This window comes from Centruroides vittatus, unplaced genomic scaffold (genome assembly GCF_030686945.1).
Source record: "Centruroides vittatus isolate TY-2023 unplaced genomic scaffold, ASM3068694v2 contig_875, whole genome shotgun sequence".
NCBI lineage: Eukaryota > Metazoa > Arthropoda > Arachnida > Scorpiones > Buthidae > Centruroides > Centruroides vittatus.
The window spans coordinates 2,688,824-2,705,465 of NW_027122567.1; the positions used below are offsets into that span (position 1 = coordinate 2,688,824).

General features: G+C 30.2%; 1 protein-coding gene across 1 annotated transcript in view; it reads right to left on the minus strand.

The window, feature by feature from the left end:
• Positions 1–4,809: 4,809 nt before the first annotated feature.
• Positions 4,810–16,642, minus strand: part of LOC136983080 (uncharacterized) — a 59,095-nt gene continuing 47,262 nt past the window's right edge. Inside the window, exons 24-37 of the mRNA XM_067279713.1 lie at positions 14,399–14,472; positions 12,736–12,832; positions 11,858–11,910; positions 11,676–11,772; positions 11,472–11,588; positions 11,310–11,398; positions 10,895–11,037; positions 8,444–8,556; positions 8,220–8,295; positions 7,806–7,966; positions 7,606–7,694; positions 5,214–5,357; positions 4,985–5,147; positions 4,810–4,914 (exon numbers count right to left, since the gene is read on the minus strand). Coding sequence (XP_067135814.1) covers positions 4,831–4,914; positions 4,985–5,147; positions 5,214–5,357; positions 7,606–7,694; positions 7,806–7,966; positions 8,220–8,295; positions 8,444–8,556; positions 10,895–11,037; positions 11,310–11,398; positions 11,472–11,588; positions 11,676–11,772; positions 11,858–11,910; positions 12,736–12,832; positions 14,399–14,472 — 1,500 coding nt within the window. The 3' untranslated portion in view covers positions 4,810–4,830. The remainder of the gene's footprint in view (positions 4,915–4,984; positions 5,148–5,213; positions 5,358–7,605; positions 7,695–7,805; positions 7,967–8,219; positions 8,296–8,443; positions 8,557–10,894; positions 11,038–11,309; positions 11,399–11,471; positions 11,589–11,675; positions 11,773–11,857; positions 11,911–12,735; positions 12,833–14,398; positions 14,473–16,642) is intronic.

Here is a 16,642-nt window from a genome sequence, read left to right on the forward strand (position 1 = left end):
TGTTAAAATTGTATTAATATATGTAATAAACGATTTTCTTAACATAGACATTGACATTTTTAACGTAGTTGTAATTATAAAATTTTTACAATGTAAAAATTAAATGGTATTTTAGTAGCATAAGTTCCATTCTACCATTATCATTAATTGTGCAACCTTGAAAGCGAACAGTAGCTATTTTACATTTATACATTTACTTTTAGTGATATATAGGAATGCATCATACAGTAAATTAATATTCATACTTTTTGTTAAATACAGTATAAAATATTAACAAAACCTCTATGGTAAGGCATGCTGTGAAAACTACATAAATATTTTTTTTATGTAGTTTTTACTTTCCACTGGATGCATGCCAACGCTATGGGCTATTCGTCGCAGTAATTAAGTGAATATAATATCTGTTTTTTAAAATTATATAATTTTTGTTTGAATGATATTTAGTTTACTGCTTTAAAAAATTTTCTGCCAACAGATAGCGTTACGTGTAAAGGTAATAAGTACGATGTAGGCAGAAATCGAATAAATATTTTGGAATGGTATGTAAGACATTATCTAAGTTAGAAGTATGTTAAGGTAACTGCTGAGATTTATCTCAATTTGTCGAACGACCTAGGAGTGCATAGCGAGCGAACAAACAAACATCCTCATCTATATATGTAAATGATTATATGTAAATATATAAAATTTTCGGTTCTTATATTTTCGATATAAGAAGCCGTATTGTGAATAGCAGGAGTTCGAAATAAAAAGAATTTTATGAGATTTTGAAATTTGTTTGCGATACGACATTATAAAACTCATATACTGTATTTGTATTTGCCATAATCAGGGGAGGATTAAGGCTCCCAGACGCCCTACGCCTACACAGAGTTGTCGCCCTTATAAGAGACAATACTCCCAAAAATTTAATTTAAAAAAAAAACAAAGTTGTTGGTGTGGAAAGACCATAAAATAAGCTACTTAACAAATAACCCACAACCTAAACTGTTAACCTGTTAACCTATTTAACTCAAAGAAATTGTTATACTTTTTTGTACGAGGTTTAGTGTTTTATTTTTTGTAATAAAGATATTTTGGTCGTAGTCACAATTTTTATTACTGCAATCTACTATATAAAACTGATTGAAAAAATGATCTCTGTCAGCCAGCAAAGCATAGCGGCAAGCCTAGAAATTGTACAGTACGTTGATTCGGATACCGGCCGGCCTGCGATTTACAGTCGTTATTATAATAATTACCGTACGAATATGAACGGAAAAAATTTTAAGTTTTTATTAATAAACTTATCCGGGTTTCTATTCATCGCCAGTAACGAAAGTTAATATTTAATAAGAAATTTATTTAATAGAAAGTGATTAAATATTTTCCGAATCGAACCTCGGAAATCCGCTGTCGTTGTTTAAAACACGTAGCAAGGAATATTTTTAATTCCAATAGTAATAACATAACATTAGCGAAGTTACTTATTGATATTTATAAATAAAAAATAATATTTTAGTGTTTTAATTAAATACATATGTAAATATCAGTGATATTTACATATGTATTTAATTCAGTGTGAACTTGATTATTGCATTCGTTTAAAGTGTAAGATGGTATTTGGCATGCATGGTGCTTGCTGCTGCAGCCGTCGGTGTTATGCACAGAGATCTCCACGCGATTTACCCTGGGCAGTTCACTTCTAGTAAACGTCTCTGCACTTAAATAATTCATTACAAATGGTTTACGTAATCATTCTGCATCGGGTCTTTCAACTGGTGCATTGATAAAAAAATAAAAACAGGCTCACAAGAGCGCCAGATTCAAACATAAAGAATTTTGTCAAGATGTAACAAAATATTTTTTCTTCTATGGTGGTTGCCGGCCCTGGAAGCGTCCGTCCTACGCCCCTTAATCTGCCACTGGCCGTAATTGCTAGTTGTTTGATGTAGGGACGATAAAAATATTATTAATCTTCCTATAAGTTATTTAAACAAAATCTAACACCTTATCTTCGCTGAGAAAGTTTAATTGAACAAACGTTTTCAGCCTATTCTATAGGCCATCATCAGGCTAAAAAAATCGAATAGTATTGTTCCATAAGAACGAATACAAATATTTAAACTTTAAATTAACAACGGATTAATACAAATAATTAAATTTAAAAATCAACAACGGATTAAAAGATGATACATAATAAACTAATAACGTATAGAATTAAAAACAAAATAAAAAACAAAATAAAAAACAAAATAAAAATCAAAAATAAACTCAGAAAAACTTCTAAACACAAGCATAGAACCATAAAATAAACATGTAAATTAAGAGTTCCTTGCAGAGTTCTTAATGATATACTTCCAGGCCGATGGAAGGCCCTCAGCGTCCCTCGCATTTATACACGCCCCTTCCAGCTTGCTCTTGTAAATCTCTATCTTCTCAGCGGTCCTCGCCAACGTTGGGGAGCTTACGGGTTTTATAATGTCCGCTTCATCCCATTTAACTATCGAGCTTTCGGTCTGAGCCATTTGGGATAGTACCGTGGCGTTGGAGCTTTTTCTGATGTTATACTTGTGCTCCTTGAGTCTTACACTCAAACTCCTTGTCGTAACGCCGATATAATCTTTCTTAATTCCTAGCTGTGCGTTCTCGTATGGTATCCTATACACACCCGCTTTTTCTTCCTTCCTAATGCTATCCTTGTCATTCCTTAAAATCTTATAAAGGTTCGGGGCTCTTTTTAGAATTATTGATTGATTAAGAGGCTCTAAACAACGTCCCGCTAAGATCACTAAATTCACTTATAACAGATATGCCAAAAGCATTATGAAAGAAATTGCGAACCGCAATGAGACATCAATAATTCTGAAAAGAGCCCCGAACCTTTATAAGATTTTAAGAAATGACAAGGATAGCATTAGGAAGGAAGAAAAAGCGGGTGTGTATAGGATACCATACGAGAACGCACAGCTAGGAATTAAGAAAGATTATATCGGCGTTACGACAAGGAGTTTGAGTGTAAGACTCAAGGAGCACAAGTATAACATCAGAAAAAGCTCCAACGCCACGGTACTATCCCAAATGGCTCAGACCGAAAGCTCGATAGTTAAATGGGATGAAGCGGACATTATAAAACCCGTAAGCTCCCCAACGTTGGCGAGGACCGCTGAGAAGATAGAGATTTACAAGAGCAAGCTGGAAGGGGCGTGTATAAATGCGAGGGACGCTGAGGGCCTTCCATCGGCCTGGAAGTATATCATTAAGAACTCTGCAAGGAACTCTTAATTTACATGTTTATTTTATGGTTCTATGCTTGTGTTTAGAAGTTTTTCTGAGTTTATTTTTGATTTTTATTTTGTTTTTTATTTTGTTTTTTATTTTGTTTTTAATTCTATACGTTATTAGTTTATTATGTATCATCTTTTAATCCGTTGTTGATTTTTAAATTTAATTATTTGTATTAATCCGTTGTTAATTTAAAGTTTAAATATTTGTATTCGTTCTTATGGAACAATACTATTCGATTTTTTTAGCCTGATGATGGCCTATAGAATAGGCTGAAAACGTTTGTTCAATTAAACTTTCTCAGCGAAGATAAGGTGTTAGATTTTGTTTATATAATTTTTGCTGGGCACGTTTTATTTAATATAAGTTATTGTTGATCAATTTACATAAGATTTTCTATGCAGAGATATATGACAGTTTCTACAGTATATTGATCGCAAACGAGAAGTTGAAAAATTCCGATTCTCAATTTACAATTTAAGTATTATTTCCCATTTTGGCAAAACTGAGACATATTCGTTTATTGATTTTCGACATAAATACTACATTATGTTTTTACAATATCATTTTAGAGGTCATTCAAAAAAGAAAAATGGAGAATGTAAGTTAAATTTTAAAATTATATGCAACAATTAGTTTTTTCTGTAATGTTAATTAATATTTTTAGTTAAAGGATAGATTTTTCTTAGACAAAGAGTATAATACGGATTTGTTACCATAGATATATCCTTAACTTAAAAAGAAGGAATATTATATAGGCCTGCATATTAAGCGATAAAAATTTTGTATAGAAATATTAGTGATGTATGGTATTTAGAAATCTTGACACATAATTTATACCAGTCATGTATTTATTATAATACAGTATTTAGATATTGTACTATTATTCAGTATTCAAATCATTCATTACATTTATTATTATACGTTATTCACAGAGAGGCAGAAAGAACGCATGCTTTGCTTTAACCAAAATTAAAAACGAATAAATATATAACAGAAACAAATATACTCGTTCTTTCTAAAATGCATACTTATATTTGCATATATGTTTTGTGTAATTGCATTGTTAAACATTTGATTATTTCATTTCTTCGTTTACTCATATCTGCAAAAACGTTTAATGCACATTTAATCCCTTAAACCATCCCACGTTTCTGTCACTAAGACCCTATTTCTTTTACTGTGTTTTGGTTTAAAAAAGTAAAATTAGAATTTAGTTTTCTTTCTCGGGAAAACGAGGAGTTTAAAATATGTCATTTACAATTAAAATTTACCATAAAAATATTCTACATGAATACATGCAAAAGCTGCTTAGCTGTAGAAAAAACAGTAATAATAATAATAGCAAATTGTTTAAACAATAACATTTCTTATCCCACAATTTAGCTAGGTAAAAGATATAAAGGATACTGGAAGTCTAATGAAGGCCGTTTAGAGTATTCATTTTTCTGTGGGAGTTCTGAACTTCACATACAAGACATATACCGATTTTTTGAGTCAAAACGTTGTGTCTTATATGCCGTAAAACACAGTAATTAATATCCATTCTGTACAAAACCAATTCATTTATTCTTGCTGTCTTAATTCCAGATTCAAATAAACATGTTCGGGACAATGAATACCTTTAGTTCTTCTATATATCGGTTCGCTCTGGTAAAAAGAATTATATAATTTTATAAATCATTACTCTTTAACTGAATAAATTATATGTAATATTTACCTTTGTATTAACTCCTGGTTTAAATCGAATTCTCCGCATTAAATAGATAATTGCCATTTTAATTTCCATTAACGCGAATCTTATTCCTAAACAACCTCTCGGACCAACACCAAACGGTAAATTTGCATATTGATGTATTTTTTCCTTATTTTCTGGCAGAAATCTGTAAAATATGTTTATTTTTCGTAATATTCTCATATTAGACTTTATTTTATTATTATTAACTCACCTGTCTGGATCGAATTTTTCTGGATTAGGAAAATAATTTGGATCATGGGAAAGAACGTAAGTAGGTATAGCGATTAAAGTCGATTTAGGAATTACAATATTGGTGTCTTTTATCTTATAATCCTCCACACTCCTTCTCTCTAATCTGTTTACAAAAGAGAAGATATATAAATGCATTTATAATTATCATCCTTTCTTACAAATAAGATTTTATAAAATTGATTATTATTATTATTATTATTGTAAATTAATTTAAAAAGTTAAACTACGCATATTATTAACATCAATAGTTCCGTAATGATCTACTTAATCTAGTATTTAGGGCTGACAATGGAGAAGCCCTGAAATCGGGACCGAATAGGACGATGTTTTTAACTTTCTTCTAATAGTTGCATCCCAACTTGGGAAATTTTTTTATGGCAGCCCTATTCCATATCAATGTAGAGTTATTAAACTTTTCGTACTTTTAGTAATTCATGTAATAGTTATGACACTGCTCAGACCCACATTTCGCAACACCCCGGTTGAAAACTACTGGAATAGGGTTCCATCCAGAACTTATACAGTTAAATTTTAATTATGAAGTCTAGAAAATAAACTTAAATAATTTCAGGCGCATAAAGAGAGAAAGAGAGAAATGTGATAAATCGAGAATGTCACGTCAATAGAAAGTATAAAGGGACTCATGAATCCCTAGGCCCAGTGTTGTAAAGCAATCTACTAAACGACCCTACTAAAATGTTTAAAGCAAAATATTGATAACGAGCAATTATTCATTGTGACATCGTCACAATGCCTGGCTGCAACTTTTAATCATATTCTTAATTTATTTAATTTGAAATATACGTTCTCCATCTTAAATTAGTGGTGTCTTGCCTCTGTACATCATACTTCTCCTGTTAGCAATAGAGTCGAGCCAAAGATCTGTCTAACTCGTTTTTGGGAAAAATTTTTGAATTGATATCACGTAACTACCGGTTTAAATTAGTTCTTATATAGTTAATCGGGGTCTCCTGGCCCTAATATTTTCATACGTGTCCTAACTATCATCTATCTACTCGTAACACCGTTCTCGAGATTAAAGAAGAACACACAAACGAACGACAGTGGGAATTTATAGGTCTACAATTTTTTCAAATTGCAGTCCAATTAGTAATAAATAATAACTATTAAAATCTAAAACGCACATTATAAAAACAATTAAATGAAAAACATTAATTGATCCATGAACTGTCATCAGAGCCGTAACTAGGGTATGGCCAATGTGGCCCCTGCTATAGGCGCCGATTTAATAAAGGCGCCAACGAGAAGGTTTCGGAATAATATTGTATCTCGAAATTAATAACACAAAAAAAAATTATATTTATATTTATATAGTATTTTGAATGCCATTAGATAATTTTTTACAATAGCATTTTTTTAGAATAAAATGATTTTTTTTTAATAATAAAAATTAAAAAGGCGCCATTTTTATTCTTGGGCATAGGCATCCAAAATCCTAGTTACGGCTCTGACTGTCATTTTGTCTTATTTGATAAAATTATATAGAATACACAAATAGAAAGTTTAAATGTATATCATATAAATTTTATTAAAGGATTTTGAGATAAAATCCTTTAATAACATATTTATCTTATCATGTTAAGATAAATTAATCTATAAATGATTTATACTTTGCTTATATTCAGTTTCTTTAATCCAAATATGTAATCGGTTCAAACATCATTATTTTCTAGGAGTTATCACATCCAGACTTCGCAATTACTAGCCAATCAACAAGTTTATTTTATCCAGATGCATTTCGGAAATTACAATGGGTTTTCAGTGGGTTTTCTTTCATACAATCCTAACAAGGCACAAAGACACTTTTGATACACTCCCCAATTTTTCAATATTCCAACCGTTTTGACTACTTCCATATTAATTAAAATCATTTTTACCAGTGTCCTTTTCGTTAACCATACTTTATTATTCACAGTCCTTACCATTATTGCTTTTCATTCGTTGTCTCCACATCATTCGCCAACATTGACGAAAAGAACAGAGGTAAAAAATGATCTTAATATAGAAGTAGTAAAAACTGGTGTTTAAACCGGTTACATATTGATATTAATCTGTAAAGTATAAAAATTCTGACGAAAAAATTAATATAAAATTAATTATTTGATTGTTTGGTATAACAATTATTGAAATCGGATGGTATGTTTTGTGTTCTAAAATTTTACTGGAATATGTTTGAGTCTCTTAAGATGAGCCATTCAGCCCGAAAGTATTTAGGATTTTTAGCCTAAATATTTTGTTGTCTTTATTATAGTCTCAAAAACACTAAACATTTGGCATTATATTTAATTTTTCATAACAAAATGAATTAATATTAAATTCTTCAAGTATACCTTGGATTAGGCGAATAAAATCTAAGAATTTCCTGGACAACAGCTTCAAGATACTTCATTCCAAACACTGTATCATAGTCTAATTCTTCCTAAGTAAACATTTTAAAAGTGTTTTATCTTTCAAATAAATTTATTGTACTTTCAATAAAAGCTATTATTCTAATTATTGACTTTTTAGTTTAATTATTGTATATACTCACATTGTCATTTAAAGTTTCCTTTATTTCTTGATACAGTTTTTCTTGAACCACCTGATTAATTGCTAGTTCGTGTGCGAAACAAGACATTGTCGCTATTGTTGTGAAGTATCCAGCCAGGAAAAACATGACGCATTGAGCCACAATATCATCCATTTCCAATACTAAATTTAAAATTTTGAATTTTATCTTTTAAACCTTCATTATTTAACATGGTATACATTATGCTTTTAGTAGTATTCATTACAGAACTTTAATTACAGGTCTGTAAATTTTTTCACAATTTCACTTCTATGGTTAGAAATTATATAAGGTTTCCACGTAAGTGAGGCTTTACTGTTTCTTAATTTATTTTTAAAAATGTCAATATTTTTTGTTTATTTTGGATTTATTAGTGATATTGATACTCGAACTTACCTTTCTTCTCAGAATTATTCTCATTATCATTTTCCGCATTTAACATCAATTGTAGGAAGTCTTTACTTTTCGAATCCTAATTAAATAGCAGCCTATTATAAACTTTTTCAGCATATATATATTTAAAAATTAGAATTTTATGGTAAATAATTTAATTTTCATAAAGAAAATTAGACTATAAAAATTTTAAGCCATTGAAAACATATAATAAATGAAATACTTGCTTTAGATTGTTTTCTATTGTTGATCACCTGGATAACTGCGTTCTTGAAAAATAAAGACATGGAAGGGTCGAAAACGGAAAAACGAATAAGTCGTGCGAAACGAGGAAACATAACTAGAATTCAATTGAAATGACTCTTAAACATATTGAACTAAAACTTATTTAATAAAAAGTTAAATATATGAATTTTGAATAAATGAAATAAATGAATTTTCACAGAAATAGATTTTTCACAACAAAAATGTTTTATTCGTACTTTGTTTCTGTTAAATATAGACTATAATCAGAACTTTCAAATACACATTGTAAGCAACTTTCATGTCTAATTTTAAGAATATTTCAGAGAATTTAGAAATAAAATTCTTATTATTCAATGTTTCGAAAAACAATAATATTCAGATCATCAAGAATCGTTTTTGTTTCACTTATTATTTGTAAAAGACCAATAAATTCCCACTGTCGTCTCTCTGTCCATCCGTCCACCTGTCTCCCTTTAATCTCGAGAACGGTATTAAATAACTGAAATTTCAAACCAGATTTGAAAAGATTTCGGACAGCAAACCCCGATTAACTATAAACGAACTTGCAGTCTAGAGCGGAAGTTATGTGATTTCAATTCAAAACTTTGCCCTGAAAGCAGTTTCCCTGACTGGTACAACTCTATTGTTAAACAAAAAGTATGATGTACAGGGGCAAGCCACTATTAATTTGAGGTGCAGAGCATATATTTTAAATTAAATAAATTAAAAATATGATTAAAAATTGGAACCCGGCATTGTGACGATGTCACGATAAATAATTTTTCGTTCACCTTCATTGTTATTTATTAAATAAGTCTGAAGACATTTTAAATTTTCGTTATTTATTAACAGATTAACGTTTATTAACGTTAATCTGTTAATGATATATCTGAAAACGTTTATTAACGTTTTCAGATATATCATTTACTTTTATGCAGCAAGAACATACCAACAGATATTAACATCTATATATAAGTTGTGTATATACCTGGTATAACGTTATACAGTCAAACCTGTTTTTGTGCGATTTTTATTTGTACGATTTGTTTTGTGCGATTTTTTTGTGCGGTATATGAAAATTTCAATCAAATTGGAACATAATTGACTCTGTAAAATTTTTAAAAACTCTATCGGTGTTTTCTAGACATCAGCAGGTTTTTTTCATTTTTTATTCAGTAAAATTTTTTTCTCACGTTTATTTCGGTCCCCTCTTATTTTAATAGCATAAAACCATAAATATTATGTTATATTTGAACAGATGCGGTAAGTTAGCTCCCCTCCAGCTTTAGACTGCAGGTGTGAAATTTCACGCCTTGTTAAATGAAATAACACTTCCTGCAGCTATATTTATCAAATAAAATCATTATTTAACGATTATTTTTAACTTTTTAATGTTAGATTCGTATTTAAGTGGAAATAATTAATTAATATAAAAATTAAAATTCTTAGAGGATTTTTTTTTCCCCATTAGGTGTTGCAGAAAAAAGGCCCAAGGAGTTAAAAAAAGCAATTCCTAGTTATTTCGTACGTTTCGAGTTATTTTCTACGTGAGACTTTTTTTATGCGGTCCCTATTCACCGCATAAAAAATATTTTTTTAATTGTGTTGCGAAAACTATTTTTTATAGCCACTCGTGAAGTTTCGCGCGATTTTTTTTATGCATTTTCTTTTATGCGGTCCCTATCCCCCGCATAAAAACAGGTTTGACTGTATATTTATGTGAACATATGAAGAATAACGTAATTTTATTGTAAACTGTATAAAATACATCCCTTGTAATGTCCATTTGATAATCGCTTTTACGTTTTTATGTTATGGTCTGTACAAACTGTCATATTTCGGTGTCATATTTTTGGTTGTCTATTTATATACAGAGTTATGTTGTTCGAATTCTTCTTGTTTTAGCATTTAATTCAGAAGTGGATGAAAACTTGCGTTACAAGGTTTTATGTAGACACTACCAATAAAAAGGGGAGGGTGGTTTGCCCTACGTGTAGTGCTATCCGTTATTAAATTTTTACAAATTTTAATTTTTTGCTAGTTGCTAAAATTGTTTCCAAACTCTAAAAATATGTATTGTTATTGGGAATACATATTAATGTAACGTTTCAACTAGATCGGAAATTGTGAAGTGGGTGGAAATTGAGTTACTTTATCTGGACTTACAAACAGACAAGTTAATAAAAAGTCTACAGACTAATTAGTCTACTAGATACGGTATATACTTATGACACTGAAATGAGTAAATATGTGTGTCAATCATTATGCATTATAATCTTTCCAATAACTAAAAATAGAAATGCAATATAACACCTGCTATACTAGTTATATAGCAACACAAGCTTCGTTACGTTTTACAATTAGGCTATGTAGTTTTTACTATAATCCGCGACATAACTAATACATTTTATATTATAATTATCAATACCCACTTGCTATTAAGAATCTCCACGCAGCAGAGTTTAAGATTTTGTCAGCAGCTTTAACAAAAGGATTATTGGGATCGTTACAAGAATCTAGGTTCATTCCAAACGCGCATCTGGCCACGACGTCAATAGTGTAAGCACCAAAAAACCTGTAAATCAGCCATTTCACTTAATTAATTATATACATCATTTATTGGTATTTTGCATTCTAAATGTTTAATAAAAATCATTTAATCAATAATTTAAAAATCAAATGATATTCTTTAATAAATTTTATGTAAACTTTAATTAAACAATAGCATTGTAAAATTGTTTCGAATAATAGAATGTGAACATAAAATAATTTTGCAATTTTATGAATTATTTGGCATTGTTCTTCTTTGTGTTAAGTATTTTTGATAGTCGGCATTCCTGCACTTACTCGTTAACATCTACTTCTTTATTGGTTTTAGCTCCTTCCACAAGATTATTTTCGAGTGTTTTACAACAATCGTTAATTGATTTGGACATCTGAAAATAAATTGCTTATATTAATTATTCTTCGATGACAAGATATAAATCATAGAAATTTAGAGCCACTTACCAATCTCATTTTCCCTGAAGTAAAGGTAGGAGTTATAAGATTTCTAACTTCTTTCCATCTTTCTGCACGCAGTACAAAAAGCATTTTATCTACAATTGGATCTCCAAACTGAATATCCTGAAACAGAGATTTCGTAATAACTTATTAGATAATACTTCTTAAATTTGTAATCGAAAATATTAAATGAAAACTGTATGTTCTTACTCTAATCTCAGAAAATACATGGAAATCCTTGACTAGAATATCTCTCAATAGATCTGGATCTGCTATCATAAGTACCGGATTTGTGCCCTCGTATATCCTACATTTATATAAATTATAAATCATATACTATGTAAATATTGAAAGTTTACATTTTAATTATGTGAAATATACTGTATTTTTACCCAAAAATTTTGCCATATTTGTTATACCAAACTTGTTCTGCTTTTCCTTGATGCTAAAAGTAACAAATAGTCTATTAAGTATTTAATTACATTCAGTGAAGGAAAGAAAACTTTGATTTTAAATATTTATTAAATCCAATAACATCTGTTTTATCGACTTTACTAAATTATATTCGTGGATTTGTTTAAATTTAAATTTTTATCTTTGTTTCTATTATGTAAGAATAGCTGTATATATCGGACGAGCGCGTGTCCGTGGCGGTTAAGAAGCCAGATTACTGCTCTAGAGACCTGGGTCAAATCCAGAATTTTCGTGTATGGTATTTTCGATATGTTGGGCCCTGTCATTCTGCACTTTCGGGTCCCTACTGTGAGCTTTTTAATCATTCCCAAAACAGGTACGATAAAAAAGGCCCTCTTAGTGGCTATATGGTGAAAAAAGTCAAAAAATTAAAGAAATCTGTATATTTTCATGATACAGGCAATACATTAAAAAAATCAAATTAAATTTTTTACAATAGCAAAAGATTTATATGAAGAAAACTATCGTAGTCTGTTAATAATAGGGCCCCTACCTAATATAAAATAGGGGCATATTATGGTACATCAAGAAAAAGAGTTTTTTACTGTTATTTTTCAACTCCAATATTTTTCAAAGAAATGATTTTCACCTAGAGGCTAACTGATAGCTTAATCATTTTTGGAAATAAAATTAGAGTTGGTCAAAATAATTGTCTAAACTTGGTGGGCCTAATAGGACTCTTACGTTAATTTTTTTTAAATCTACGAATGTTTTAAAACAAATGAATTATATCCGGAACGTATATTGTTCAATATAATTTTTATCAAGCAGTTTTGCTAAAGTGAAAAGTACTTACAGAACTCAAGTCAAATCTGAAAGAACCTGTGAGTGGTATAGGTGGTACTTCCGGAATTCCAAGACGTTTCCAATAACCAAAATTTCTTGTAAGATATCTAGAACAATTAAAATATCATCTTTACTTAAATCGGATTAATTATGTAGTCCGAAATATTCGTCAAATCATAGACTTTAATTTCGAATTTTATTTTATTAACGCGTAAAAGAAAATCCTAAGGAATTATACCAGAAACATATGTCAATACATTTCCGTTAAGCCGCGATAACACGCGTTACTATTCAGCGTTTTGAATCGCCATTGGGAGAAAACTTTTTTCCAAATTTGAATTAGCTCGGAAAGTAAACACTAGACGAAAACCTCTAATAATAACACGAGAAAACGAGAGATCAGACAGTCCAAATGAATGTATCGCCCGTTTTACATAAAATAAACATGTTACTCATTAGATTTTGTGAATACCCAATCTCTGTAAGAACCCACATATTGTTCATCTTTTACAAAGATTCGTTAAATTAAAATCAGAAAGTGAAACCGCAAGTTAGACATGCCTATAGCGAATTATTCCGACGATCGATAAGCTGTCCCGGATACAAATACGTATTTCCTATTCTGTCTCTACTTCTCAGTTTGCTGCTTTGTGATGCGATTAGTGACTTAGCATTGACGAGAATCGAATACTGACAAATTAGCTGTACAGTACATTGGATTAGTAGTATACGGTAACATGATCTGTCGAGAGGGACTGCTTCTTGGGAGGACTTTCTATGAAAAACTGACCCTTATTTAGATGTTAAAATGTGAAGGAAACCAGGAAAAATCCACGTGCCAGCCCGTTGGCGAGGTGTGAACACACGACCAAGTATTAGTGTTCAATGATTACCGGCAAATTAGCATTTCACGCTTTCTATTCACGCTATTCATGTACTCAATATCCTTTCCTACTAAATTGATCATACTCTACAATTTTGTAATTGATTTTATTTTCGTATTGTGCTTCGTTTTCGAGATAGAAACGCTAATTTTCGAATTGTACGGATAAGGTGCTGCAAGCGGTCTCGTCTTGCAGAAAATACTCACTTTACTCATTTTACCGTAAATACACATCATGTTTATAACTAGCTGTGTTTGTCAAGTTACGTGGGTGTTTAAATTAAATTTAAATTAAAATTAATTTCTAGAGGAAATGTAAGATTAAAGTTAACATAAGCCTACGCGCAACACATATTTGTCTCCCACTCCTGCCATTTAACTAAAATTTTACACTGCATTCACAAAGCCGTTTTTACATACAAAAAAAAAACTATGTTACGTTAAGTTTGTCTTTATTTGTCTTAATTTATTTCTAATTATTACAATATTGTAATACAATAAAACTGTATTACAATATTAATATCAACTCAATACAGTTTAGAGTTTATGGTATGGTATAGTGTAGGTTATAATTAGTTGAGCCAATTTATACTAGTAACTACGAAGCAACCGGAAACTACATTTATCCGGCATCCACCAATTCCCATGGATGCTGTTAACTGAGAGTCTACTGTAATGTTTATTAAATAAATTATAAATCAAAGACGAATAGTATACAAGTTATATAATAATATACAAGGTAATTGAAATTATAAAAGAAAAAATAATTATAATTTTAAAATGTACTTACAGATATAAAGCTACAAAAATTCCTACAGGAATAAACACGTAATAGGGGATACCATAAATGTCAAACATCTTCTGTTAACAATGTGACACGAATTTCCTTTATATAACCTTACATTAATTACATTCAATTATACAACTCATCTACGATAATACATAGTCCTGCTTAACGTTTAATTGAAATATTTAATATTAACTATTATATAACTATATAATAATACTAATTTTACCAGTGTCTTTAATACACTTTAAATAGTATTTATTTAGCCGAATAAAATATTGGAAAAGCCGTATCAGAGAGTAAATGTTTGGTGTAATAGAGTGTATCAACAGTTATTGAGGTCAAGGCTGTTTTTTTTAATTTTTTTATTTATTTGAGAAAACGTTATTGTTTCGGATAATAAAGTAACAGTTCCAATCAATTTTATCATATTTTATTATTCTGTTAAATAAATACTTTAGAATTATCAACAATTTACGTTAATGATTTGAATAAAACAGAATTCTTCTATCCACTTTCGTTATCGCGGATTTCCGGAAATAAAATTTTTTTCGTTGAAAATGCATTTAATTTCTAACGTTTTCTGCTGCAGATCCCCTGCATAACCAATTTGACGTTACAATCAAGCTTTAATATTAATATATGATAGAAATGCATTTAATTTTACACAATATATTTTTGCCAGTAGGCGTTATGTATTATTTATATACTTGTTTACGGTTCTTCGTTTGATATAAAATTTCAAGTTTACTATTGTATTAAAAAATTGTGATGTTGATAACAAAATTATGTTTTATGCTGAAGTTAATGCTAATGTTTTAGCTCTCAGTTTTCAATTTACTCATAAAAATAGTATAAATGCGTCATCAATTAATCATAATAATCGAGTGTAAATGGACTGACGTCAATCTAGCAGTATGTAATTTAGGCCATGTTTTTCCTCTGGGTGTGTGTATTTGTTTTACTTGTCTCTTCCTTAATTTTCGTCTAGAATTTTTTTTTTATCTTTTAATTTTTACAAACTGAAAAGTTTTTCAACTTTAATAAAGAATCAAATACATTGTATAAGTATATAAAAAAACAACGTTTAACAAATTACTTTGCTTTTCGTTTATTCTTCCGTCGTTCGCTACCAGTTGACCAGTCGACATTTCGAAAATATGTTATATTTTATATTTACCTAAATTGTAATTTTTACGGAAAGTGGCGATAGCTCCAGAGGACGTTTTACCTATTTTACATTTTGTTACGTCGGCAGTAGCCTATAAAGAAAGGTCGCCTTCGTATTTGTGGAAATGTGGACTGGTCAACTGGTAGCGAACGACGGAAGAATAAACGAAAAGCAAAGTAATTTGTTAAACGTTGTTTTTTTATATACTTATACAATGTATTACCGTCGGCCATGTATTTTATATTTACTTAAATTGTAATTTTTACGGAAAGTGGCGATAGCTCCAGAGGACGTTTTACCTATTTTACATTTTGTTACGTCGGCAGTAGCCTATAAAGAAAGGTCGCCTTCGTATTTGTGGAAATGTGGACTGGTCAACTGGTAGCGAACGACGGAAGAATAAACGAAAAGCAAAGTAATTTGTTAAACGTTGTTTTTTTATATACTTATACAATGTATTACCGTCGGCCATGTATTTTATATTTACTTAAATTGTAATTTTTACGGAAAGTGGCGATAGCTCCAGAGGACGTTTTACCTATTTTACATTTTGTTACGTCGGCAGTAGCCTATAAAGAAAGGTCGCCTTCGTATTTGTGGAAATGTGGACTGGTCAACTGGTAGCGAACGACGGAAGAATAAACGAAAAGCAAAGTAATTTGTTAAACGTTGTTTTTTTATATACTTATACAATGTATTACCGTCGGCCATGTATTTTATATTTACTTAAATTGTAATTTTTACGGAAAGTGGCGATAGCTCCAGAGGACGTTTTACCTATTTTACATTTTGTTACGTCGGCAGTAGCCTATAAAGAAAGGTCGCCTTCGTATTTGTGGAAATGTGGACTGGTCAACTGGTAGCGAACGACGGAAGAATAAACGAAAAGCAAAGTAATTTGTTAAACGTTGTTTTTTTATATACTTATACAATGTATTACCGTCGGCCATGTATTTTATATTTACTTAAATTGTAATTTTTACGGAAAGTGGCGATAGCTCCAGAGGACGTTTTACCTATTTTACATTTTGTTACGTCGGCAGTAGCCTATAAAGAAAGGTCGCCTTCGTATTTGT